At 39.8% G+C, this 12,400-nt stretch overlaps 1 protein-coding gene across 1 annotated transcript in view; it reads left to right on the top strand.

The window, feature by feature from the left end:
- Positions 1–76: 76 nt before the first annotated feature.
- pdcd11 (programmed cell death 11) overlaps positions 77–12,400 on the top strand; it is a 44,849-nt gene continuing 32,525 nt past the window's right edge. The window contains exons 1-9 of the mRNA XM_061988286.2: positions 77–134; positions 3,877–3,999; positions 5,820–5,957; positions 7,495–7,659; positions 7,822–7,983; positions 8,061–8,181; positions 8,277–8,452; positions 8,626–8,733; positions 9,587–9,796. Of these exons, the coding sequence (XP_061844270.1) occupies positions 3,898–3,999; positions 5,820–5,957; positions 7,495–7,659; positions 7,822–7,983; positions 8,061–8,181; positions 8,277–8,452; positions 8,626–8,733; positions 9,587–9,796 (1,182 nt within the window). The 5' untranslated portion in view covers positions 77–134; positions 3,877–3,897. The remainder of the gene's footprint in view (positions 135–3,876; positions 4,000–5,819; positions 5,958–7,494; positions 7,660–7,821; positions 7,984–8,060; positions 8,182–8,276; positions 8,453–8,625; positions 8,734–9,586; positions 9,797–12,400) is intronic.

A 12,400-nucleotide genomic window follows, 5' to 3' on the forward strand; every position in this document is an offset into this window, starting at 1 on the left:
GACGAAGACAAAACGTGATTACTGAATGGTCAAACAAAATGTCAATCATTTTTGCTTCATCCTGATTCGCCAGAGTTGGACACGCCCACGCTCATTCTTCTTCCGGGTCACAGATATGGCGTGCTGAGCAACATGTGAGTTTTTAAAAACCAACCGTCTGTGCGTTAATTAATAGAAACGTAGCTTTAAAGTTGTATGATGGACTGCAAATAGTATTTAAATTGACGTTAAAGGTGAAACGGTGTTGGTAGTATGTTGGTAATTTTATTTATCCCTCGTTGTAAGTTCTGAGCGATGACCGTCATGGCTAACAGGAACACAACATGAGTTAAATTTACTATTAAACATAATAACCACGTGTAGACTGCCATTTCAGACGATTTACAAGTTAAAGATAAACATTGTTAACAAGTAATCATGTGTAATGTAACTTAGATAATGGGTTTCACTATGTAAAAGCGCTATAAAATATAATTCACTTCACGTATCCCTTTGATTGATTGATTGATTGATTGAGACTTTTATTAGTAGGTTGCACAGTGAAGTACATATTCCGTACAATTGACCACTAAATGGTAACACCCGAATAAGTTTTCAAGTCGGGGTCCATTGATTCATGATACAGATGTATACTATCATATATACCAGTGTTTTTCAACCACTGTGCCGCGGCACACTAGTGTGCCGTGAGATACGGTCTGGTGTGTTGGCCCTGCGATGAGGTGGCGACTTGTCCAGGGTGTAACCCGCCTGCCGCCCGATTGTAGCTGAGATAGGCTCCAGCGCCCCCCGCGACCCCAAAGGGAATAAGCGGTAGAAAATGGATGGATGGATGGATGGGTTAAAAATATTTTTTTGCAAAACAGTAATTATAGTCTGCAAATGATGTGTTGTTGTTGAGCTTGGCAGAGTAACCGTGTAATACTCTTCCATACCAGTAGGTGACAGCCGGTAGCTAATTGCTTTGTAGATGTTGCAAACAGCGGGAGGCTGCGTGCAGGTAAAAAAGTGTCTAATGCTTAAACCAAAAATACACAAAAGGTGAGTGCCTCTAAGAAAAGGCATTGAAGGTTAGGGAAGGCAATGCAGAACGAAACGTCAACTGAACTGGCCACAAAGTAAACAAAAACAGAATGCTGGACGACAGCAAAGACTTACTGCGGCGCAGAGACGGCGTCCACAATGTACATCCGAACATGACATGACAATCAACAATGTCCCCACGAAGAAGGATAAAAACAACTGAAATATTCTTGATTGCTAAAACAAAGTAGATGCGGGGAATATCGCTCAAAGGAAGACATGAAACTGCTACAGGAAAATACCAAAAAAATGAGAAAAAGCCACCAAAATAGGAGCGCAAGACAAGAACTAAAACACTACACACAGGAAAACAGCAAAAAAGTCCAAATAAGTCAGGGGGTGATGTGACAGGTGGTGACAGTACACCGACTTTGAGACAAGAGCTATATTGATGCATGCTTGGTTATGGTTTAAAGTCACATCCAACAATTGCGACAACGACTTTTTACTGTCAACTGAGTTTCTTTTTTTAATGATTTCTGCTGGTGGTGTGCCTCCGGAATTTTGTCAACGCAAAAATTGTGCCTTGGCTCAAAAAAGGTTGAAAAACACTGATATATACTATCATCATAATACAGTCATCACACAAGATAATCATCAGGGTGTATACATTGAATTATTTACATTATTTACAATTCGGGGTGTGGAGGAGGAGGAGGGGGGGTAGGTTTGGTTGTTATCATCAGTCATCAACAATTGAGAACAGAGAAATGGATATTGAAACAGTGTAGGTCTGACTTGGTAGGATATGTACAGCAAGTAGTGGACATATATATAGAGGGAGAGAGATCAGAAGGTATAAGAAAAATATCTGCATTTGATTGTTTACATTTGATTATTAACAACAATCCGGGAAGGGTGTTAGTTTAGGGTTGAAGTTGCCTGGAGGTGTACTTTTATTGCGGTTTTGAAGGAGGATAGAGATGCCCTTTCTTTTATACCTGTTGGGAGCGCATTCCACATTAATGTGGCATAGAAAGAGAATGAGTTAAGACCTTTTGTTAGATTGGAATCTGGGTCCTGATGGCTTCATCTGGCCAGGATCTTCAGCTCTCACTGGATCGGTTCGCAGAGTGTGAAGCGACTGGGATGAGAATCAGCACCTCCAAGTCCGAGTCCATGGTTCTCGCCCGGAAAAGGGTGGAGTGCCATCTCCGGGTTGGGGAGGAGATCTTGCCCCAAGTGGAGGAGTTCAAGTACCTCGGAGTCTTGTTCACGAGTGAGGGAAGAGTGGATCGTGAGATCGACAGGCGGATCGGTGCGGCGTCTTCAGTAATGCGGACGCTGTATCGATCCGTTGTGGTGAAGAAGGAGCTGAGCCGGAAGGCAAAGCTCTCAATTTACCGGTCGATCTACGTTCCCATCCTCACCTATGGTCATGAGCTTTGGGTTATGACCGAAAGGACAAGATCACGGGTACAAGCGGCCGAAATGAGTTTCCTCCGCCGGGTGGCGGGGCTCTCCCTTAGAGATAGGGTGAGAAGCTCTGCCATCCGGGGGGAGCTCAAAGTAAAGCCGCTGCTCCTCCACATCGAGAGGAGCCAGATGAGGTGGTTCGGACATCTGGTCAGGATGCCACCCGAACGCCTCCCTAGGGAGGTGTTTAGGGCACGTCCGACCGGTAGGAGGCCGCGGGGAAGACCCAGGACACGTTGGGAAGACTATGTCTCCCGGCTGGCCTGGGAACGCCTCAGGGTCCCACAGGAAGAGCTGGACGAAGTGGCTGGGGAGAGGGAAGTCTGGGCTTCCCTGCTTAGGCTGCTGCCCCCGCGACCCGACCTCGGATAAGCGGAAGAAGATGGATGGATGGATGGAATCTGGGTTTAACGTGGTTAGTAGAGCTCCCCCTGGTGTTGTGGTTATGGCGGTCATTTACGTTAAGGAAGTAGTTTGACATGTACTTCGGTATCAGGGAGGTGTAGCAGATTTTATAGACTAGGCTCAGTGCAAGTTGTTTTACTCTGTCCTCCACCCTGAGCCAGCCCACTTTGGAGAAGTGGGTAGGAGTGAGGTGAGATCTGGGGTGGAGGTCTAGAAGTAATCTGACGAGCTTGTTCTGGGATGTTTGGAGTCTAGATTTGAGGGTTTTGGAGGTGCTAGGGTACCAGGAGGTGCATGGGTAATCGAAAAAGGGTTGAACGAGAGTTCCCGCCAGAATCTTCATGGTGCTTTTGTTGACCAGTGAAGAGATTCTATCGAGAAATCTCGTTCGACTGTTGACCTTTTTGATTACCTTGGTTGCCATTTTATCACAGGAAAGATTAGCCTATAGAATGGAACCTCTAGATAATAACATTGGATTTTAGACGAGCAGCAAATAGGCTAAATTGTAAGTTTCAAATCGTATGTCCACTAAACGTTCTATTGTGTTGAGTTAAGTTTGAGTTTATTTGGAACATGCAAGCATACAACATGATGCATCACAATTTCCAGTTTCTCTATTCAACATGTTCGAAAAGGAGTAGGAAAAAGCAGAGCTTATTTAATCCTACCCCTTTTCCTTTACAAAGCAGTTGCTACAACTTTTGTTCACTTCCTGTTCTGAATTTATTCACAATATACTCCATAAGTAATAACAATAAAAATAAATAACTGGGGAAGTAAGTTATATTTCATATGGTGAGATGACTAAGATTAACTTGACAATGAATGGATGAATGATATAAATTCAGAATGTTTATCATGGTTCTTCTTCTTTGTACTTTGTAAACACTTTTTTAAGTTTGAATAGTTTCTTGACGTGGATCATATTAGTCCATTGTTTGATTTCTTTTCTTAAAATTGAATCTGTAGATTACTGGAACAACAGAAACCATGGCTGCAACAGAGGAAGACTTCCCTCGAGGTGGGGGGGTTAAGAAGACCACCGAAAGTAAAATTGTAGCCACACGGACTGAGTTGGACAATCTTTTCCAGGTATCATTGTTTCATTTTTCACTAATGCCACAAAATCTTCACTACTCTCTCCTTTCGGCTTTCTCTGATACATTGTAAGCAGTCCAGCATCATTTTTAATTACAGTCGTGGTCAAAAGTTTACATACACTTGTAAAGAACATAATGTCATGGCTGTCTTGAGTTTCCAATAAATTCTACAACTCTTATTTTTTGGTGATGGAGGGGTTGAAGCACATACTTGTTGGTCACAAAAAACATTCATGAAGTTTGGTTCTTTTATGAATTTATTATGGGTCAACTGAAAATGTGACCAAATCTGCTGGGTCAAAAGTATACATACAGCAATGTTAATATTTGGTTACATGTCCCTTAGCAAGTTTCACTGCAATAAGGCACTTTTGGTTGCCATCCAGAAGCTTCTGGCAAGCTTCTGGCTGTATTTTTGACCATTCCTCTTGACAAAATTGGTGCAGTTCAGATAAATGTGTTGGTTTTCTGACATAGACTTCTTTCTTCAGCATTGTCCACATGTTCTCAATAGGGTTTAAGTCAGGACTTTGGGAAGGCCATTCTAAACAATTCTAGCCTGATTTAGCCATTCCTTTACCACTTTTGACGTGTGTTTGGGGTCGTTGTCCTGTTGGAACACCTAACTGTGCCCAAGACCCAACCTCCGGGTTGATGATTTATGTTGTCCTGAAGAATTTGGAGGTAGTCCTCCTTTTTCATTGTCCCATTTACTCTTTGTAAAGCACCAGTTCTATTGGAAGCAAAACAGGCCCAGAGCATAATACTACCACCACCATGCTTGATGGAAGGCAGTTGTTCCTGGGATTAAAGGCCTCACCTTTTTTCCTCCAAACATATTGCTGGGTATTGTGGCCAAACAGCTCAATTTTTGTTTCATGTGACCATGGAACTTTCCTCCAGAAGGTCTTATCTTAGTCCATGTGATCAGCAGCAAACTTTAGACGAGCCTTAAGGTGTCGCTTCTGGAGCATGGGCTTCCTTCTTGCATAGCAGCCTGTTAGTCCATGGCGATGCAAAACACGTTTGATTGTGGGTTATGACACCCGTGTTCCAGCAGCTTCGAATTCATTGCTGACCTGCTTTTTGGTGGTTCTCGGTTGACTCTTTATCATTCTGACCAATTTTCTCTCAGCAGCAGGTGATAGCTTGCGTTTTCTTCCTGATTGTGGCAGTGACAAAACTGTGCCATGGACTTTATACTTACGAACAATTGTCTGCACAGTTGCTCTTGGGACCTTAAGCTGCTTTGAAATGGCTCCAAGTGTCTTTCCTGACTTGTTCAAGTCAACAATTCGTTGTTTCAGATCTGTGCTGAGTTCCTTTGACTTTCCCATTGTCGCGTTTGTAACCGAGTCTAATGACTGCATCACATGAGCCCCATTTAAATGGGCTCAGAGAAATCAACAGGTCTCGTCAATCATAATCACTCGCATGAAGTTAAGAGGCCATGCCATGAAGCTAATTTGATTTGATTGTAACTTTTCTACATCACCAAAATTGATAATGTATGTTGCTGTATGTATATTTTTGACCCAGCAGATTTTGTCACATTTTCAGTAGACCCATAATAAATTCATAAAAGAACCAAACTTCATGAATGTTTTTGTGACCAACAAGTAAGTGCTCCAATCACTTTATCACAAAAAATAAGAGTTGTAGAAATTATTGGAAACTCAAGACAGCCATGACATTATGTTCTCTACAAGTGTATGTAAACTTTTGACCACGACTGTATGTTTAATTATGTTCTCTCTCACTGTTCAACCTGATAATGTTTCCCAGTGAAAGTATGTTTTCCCATTCCTGCAGGCAAATGAACGTAGAGAAACTAAGAAAAGGACAAACACTTCCAAAAATGACAGAAAGACAACGCAACATGTTCCTGAGCAGAAAGATGTCCTGACACTCAATGCAGCTGCAAAATGTGTGGAGATACTACATAGCAAGGTACCAGTTACTGTTTGTGCGCCCCATCTCTCCTTAAATTAATTAGGGTCTGGTTTAATGTGGTATGCAAACCAACATACTGTACACAGTGCAAATTAAATTTACCCTAGAGTGATTATAATTGGTAAAATACATTAAAGTTACATTTTACAATACTAATACTATTTTGCTGAAGGTATAAGCAACACACTTTTCACCAAGGGAGTATAAATTTACACACTTGGGGTTAAAGACATTTGGTAAAAATAAATTCCACTAGTACTTCAATATTTGTTCGCCCCTGCGAGCAAACTAGGTTTGTAAAGGTACTTTGTCACATATCAGTGTTTTTCACAGGACTGCAATCAATCTGTGGCATTGGCCATCTTGAAATAATTGGCCATCTTGAAATAATTGGCCATGACGCATTGGCTTGTAATTTTTATGAGTCACTACGTTTCCATGCACTAAATTAGTCTAATTTCCTAAAGAGTGTTTTTTTTTTGTATTTTCACACCTATGTATGAAGTCCCAAGTGTCAATACACTGTTTCGAATGCGACTATTGGTCATAAGCCATGTGCCTCCTGTACAATGGGGGGCGCTTGTTTTCTGTTTAGTGCGGATAACTGAATTGCTCCTCCGGTTGACCTACGACATCATGCTAAGCATTGCTTATCGTTACAACTTGTTCTAACTGATGTCTGCTGTAATATCGGCACAGATTACAAATATTATGTCTTTAATGGCTGTGCTGATCAGGGTTTCCCTCAGCTTGAAATATACATGTGGCAGTGGTGGGGTTGGCTAGGACCGTGGCCAATGTGACATCATGATATAATTTGCTTAATTGTTTGTGTGTGTGTATAGTATATACAGTATATATATTATTTTTTAATGCTAAAAATAATTTACATACATTTTAAAAAAGTCTGTTTTGAGTAATTAGTATTAACATTTTAGTTATATAATGTTGCTCTATTTTTATAATTATTATTGTACAATGTAACACAGTATACCAGTGACAGCTGCTGGTCTTTCTAGTAGGGGAAGCTATTTTTCATCCATCCATCCATTTTCTACCGCTTGTCCCTTTTGGGGTCGCGGGGGTGCTGGAGCCTTTTTTTCAGACACTCTTTAAACATGATTATAGTCTCCAATAACAGATGAATGATATAAACATGCATATAAAATATACATACATAAAATTTATTATTACGTGCATTTTCATGCTTCACACCTTAAATATGAATACTTTACTTTGACATGCGGAGAACATAACATAACATAAACGGAAATGTATGTTATTGTTTGTGCCGTAGCGCCATATTTTGAACGAGTTTCCTTATACCAGGTGCTGAAGAATAAGCAGTGACTTCCACTGTAAACAAATATGGCTTTGTGCATTTCTTCTTGGCCGACGTTGTCATTGTCTGCATCTTATATTATATAACCTGAACATTACGATAAGCAATTCCTGCCACAAATAAATACATTATTATAGTGTCTCTCTAGGGTCTCATTTAATGTTGTGTTCGTGTGTGCTGACGTCTTTACAGGATGTAAAGGAGGGCATGTTGATGCTGGGATGTGTGAAAGATGTATCAGACTTTGAGGTCACTGTTGGTTTACCTGGTGGCCTGCAAGGTTTCCTCAGCATTAGGAACATCTGTGACTCATACACCAAGCTGCTCACTGAACAACTAGATTCAACTGACACAGAGGTACACTGGCGGATTATTAAGTTCTGATGTGCCTAAAAATAAAAGCATATTTGGTGAAATTAAATGTTTTTTAATTATTTATTTTCTGGTTTCTTGTGACATATTGTCCAATTACACATACTGTAGGTCTAGCTAATAACAGGACCTCTTTTTTTCCCACAGGATATTTGTTCTTTGCCACACCTCTTCTATTCTGGCATGTTGTTGAGATGTGTGGTTGTCAAGTTGGACACTACTAAGGGAGGTTTTGTCAGCATCCAGCTGTCAATCAATCCAAAGCTGGTCAACAAGGCGCTCACATCAAATGCTCTGACAGCTGGCATGGTGAGTCGGAAGCTAACACCGGTGAAGCAGCCACAGACTCATATTGATTCTCTTGTCGCTATTTTGTAATGTCTCAGGTGTTGAGTGGATGTGTTGAGAGTATTGAAGAGCATGGCTACATCATTGACATTGGCGTCACTGGAACTAAACCCTTCCTGCCCAAGAAAAGTGAAAAAGACAAACAGAACAGTAACAATGGTATTACCATTTTTACTAACTTTTTAAATGATTTTCTTCCCTGAAACAAAGCGGTTATTTTTAGTCAATTGTATTTTTTTTTGTCATTTGTCCAGAGCTGAAAGTGGGCCAGTATATGACATTTCAACTCCAAGAAGTGAAAAACAATGGACGTTTAGTGCGACTGTCTGTCTGCTCTTTAACTACCAGCCAAGCTTGTGCAGAATCCCAACAGAGATGGACTTTGAATAACCTTTTGCCGGGCCTTTTTGTCAAAGCCACTATTACTAAGGTGGGAAGAGTTTGCATTTTGTCTGTGAATTACAACATAATAGTTTATCACATGGTGTCAGAACCATGTTTAAATGACACTCATGTGTTTTTCTCTATTACCTCTTCACAATTTCTGGACGGTTTATAATTACAGATTTTACAATGGTGAAATCGATCATTCTTGTTTTGCAGGTAACCAAACACGGACTGCTCCTGGATTTTCTGTCTTCCTTTAGTGGTCAGGTAGACATCCTCCACCTGGAGCGAGACAAAGCTCCCAGCTACGCCAACGGAAGCAAGGTAACGTCATCCTGGCAGATGATCCTATTACTGTTTACTACTTAATATGTCCCTTTTATATATCATGGCCATATCTGTATACGTTTTGGGTCCGAATTGTGCCTGTTTCAAGCCTCAAGTTCCAGACCAAAATATTGAAACCAAAATAGATAATCTCTCCATTGCTCAGATGTTTTGAGTGGAAACACTTATATTTCTGTTGATAATGTTCCGTCTTAAATGACAGAAAATATCAATGCCTTTTATCACAATCAAATATTTGTCATTAGAGGACATTCTAGTCTGGCTGACTACTTCATTGTTGCTTAGCAGGGTATGCATCTCAAGTAATGTCAGTTAAAAAAAGATTGTCATGTTTTCAAATACATTAAATTAAATTGCAGTTAATTGTTTAATTCCATGCTATTTTTTTGTTTAAAATATTACAAGGCTTTACCCGTCTATAGTAATAGAGAGAGACTTCTACAGATTGGTAATGTGCCCTTAAAGCACACAAAATAGTCCTGTTTCTTTTAGAAGAAACTTTGTGAGTTAGAGACCGCTGTTGACACACTGTTTTCAAAATGGGTAAAATACATGAGAACACCCCTTTGCTCAGGATTTCCATGCAAGCTCTTACCTCAAGGTCAGAACACGCAACGTGGGTTGTGGTTGAGTCCTTCAGTATGGCCATTATCCAAAATATAGGGCTAAGTAAAAGTTTCACTTCTCACTTTGTTTCAAAAACCAAGATGCTCATTAAGATTCTGGAGTTGACCTTATCCAATAAAACAATCTGTGGAGAGATTGGGAACTTTAATTGCCAAGCAACAGCCTCAAAACCATTTTCTGTGTCTTTGTAACATCTGTTTAGGTTCAAGCTTGCGTGCTTTACATTGAGCCAACCACCCGTTTGATAGGAATGAGCCTGCGTAGCTACCTTGTTCAGCCTGAGACCAGAATCATTACCTCTCCTGCCTCCGGCGACCGCATTGGGGAAGTGGTGAAGGACTGCAAGATTTCCATGCACCCCATGTCTGGAGCCATGTTGGAACTTCCTGACAAAACACTGGCATTTGTACATGTAAGTTGTATTAATGGTCAGGACATTTGATGATGAATACATACTTCCAGTTTGCCTGATATATCTATATAGCTAGAAAATATGTATGTATTTGTATATACAGTGGCACTTAAAACTTACGAGTCCTTGCATTTTGAGATATGAGGTGTCTTTTGGCTTCTTGTTATGCTTTAAATTGTGAGCGTAGTTTAAATTACTAGTGGAGTGCCGTAGGGATGTCACGGTACGGTATGAACATTTCTTATTACAGTTATTGTGACCAAAAGGATCACGGTTATCATTATTGCTGTAATTTTAAATGTGCTCAAAATTTTGTAAAACTACTTATACTGAAATCCTTTACCAAGTTTTGTTAATAAAAAACCCCCAGAAACAACACTTTGAAAATGTATATGTGTACCTCAAGTAGAAAGTTGAATGTGCATATGAAAGCAACACAAACATAAACAAAGTAATGTGGCAGAAACAAAATAATACGATAAATAAATAAAAATAAATATTAACATTTCGCAAGATGGCACCTTATGGACATAAGACGTAACTGCACTTTTTGTCCATATACTGTATATAATAATAGTGTTCATATATGAGGTGTAGTCTTACACATAGGACTGCATATTTATGGGATAAATAAAAATTAAGATGATTTTTATCAATATTGAAATCATGATTATTAATCAGGATTATTCATTGTTTGGTAAAACAGTGTTGGGGTGTGAACGCAACGCCATCATGCAATTTTTAATATCTAATAAAAATGTACTAGATAAACGTTATCTATATATTTAAAGAAAAATCGTTTTTGTTCATTAATAGTATCAGCGTGTCAGCTTTTTTATTACATGATGCCTTTATCTCTATTTTTACATTTTCATTGAGAGAGGTATTTTTTAAGTTACTTATATACATGTACTAATGTATGTACATAATGTATCGGGACAGATCCATTAAGAATTTGAGCAGAAATCTGTCGTATAGGTATTAATTATACGCCATAAAACATTAACAAAGTGCTATGTCACATGAATGATTATTAAAGGAACTACTTTGTGGAATGAAAAAAACAAATATGTCAAACATGGTGTTTACCTTTTGATATCAATATAAAACACAAAGCAGTTTGGCTGATGAAGATAAAGTCAAATAAACAAGCTTTGTTCTTCTCCAACAACCTTGTACTTTAGTGCAACAATTTAGCCAACAAAAATAGACAGGAGTGATACCTTGCACATCTAATACACAATCTTTGTACCTCAACAACAACTCAGCCTGTGTTCAATTCAATGAAATAACAAAACATTTTAGCCAGTTAGCAGTTAAATTAAAGGATGAGTGAGCATCCCAATAAACTAACGACTTTATAAACAAGTTGTGGCCACGTTCCCGACACATCGCCTGCTGCATGGTAACCCTCAGTCCCAGCAGCTGACGGATGGACACTAGTTGCACGTTCAAAATGAAACAGCACCATCAAATATTTTTCTCCTCCAACAGCATTGCGCTCTTAAACGCACACGGAGACGCCACGGAAGTAGAAGCGATTGAAATGAAGTGAAGCGAAGCGATCGGCTTAGTTTACACAAAGGGAACATTTTCAAAGCAAAGTCTGTGTCGTCGGCGCCATGTTTTCTTGAGCCGAATGGCTCTGGTGCGCAGGCACTGTGGCGCTTCAGTTTTCAGGGAGTAAGCAGTGTTGCCTAAAATGCATTAATAAATGACGGTTTTTCGGTAATTACAAATTAAGACGGTATTACTAACAGTCTGGAATTTTACCATGGTTTATCATTATACCGTTTACCGTTACATCCCTAGAGTGCCGATAGAGAGGTGGCTCAGAAAAAAAAACAAAGTGGGAAGTGAGCAAAGGGCCCAGAGAAGATGAGAGGTTTTGCGATTACAAGAGATTGTGGTAAAATGTTTGCACTGTCAAACGGCGCTGGCATTTCACAATAGTATTACATTAATGATACAGAACATTACCAGACAGCACCCTGTGTATTTAAAGGGGAACAACACTTTTTTAGGAATTTTGCCTATCTTTCACAATCCTTATGAGACAAGAACACACAGGTTTTTTTGGGGGGGGGGGTTGCATTCAAATTAGCCATAATCTGCTCATTCTAGGTGTTTATCAATGCAGCTAATGGGAGTAATCCATGTTCCCTCTAAATCACACTAAATGTATTCGAAAACAGCCAACAATACTTGATTTACGTTTTGTAATCTGGAAATGACCAAGCTGTAGTGACATTATTGTAAGACGATCACAGCCTGTCACTGCTACGGCATTAGCAAGAAGAAAGCTATCCTCTGTGTCAGCAGCTAAACCGCCAATCTGTACTGACTGAAAAACCGAAACAATCATATCACAGTGTCTGTAAAGTATTAGACCACATTTCATGTTTTGTTTGTACACTGCAAGCTTGAAAGTGTATGTAGTTCTATTTATAAGCAGGATGTGCTGCATGTTTCATGATCAATATTGCAGTGACTTACTTGATGGATAGTTGTCCGTTTGGTCAAGTTGGCCTGGGACGTTTCCAGTTGACTTTGGGTGGGTGGAAAAAAGTTTCTACCACTGCAGAGTTTTTGAGCGCTGACAGT

Source organism: Nerophis lumbriciformis, linkage group LG27, assembly GCF_033978685.3.
Source record: "Nerophis lumbriciformis linkage group LG27, RoL_Nlum_v2.1, whole genome shotgun sequence".
Lineage (NCBI taxonomy): Eukaryota > Metazoa > Chordata > Actinopteri > Syngnathiformes > Syngnathidae > Nerophis > Nerophis lumbriciformis.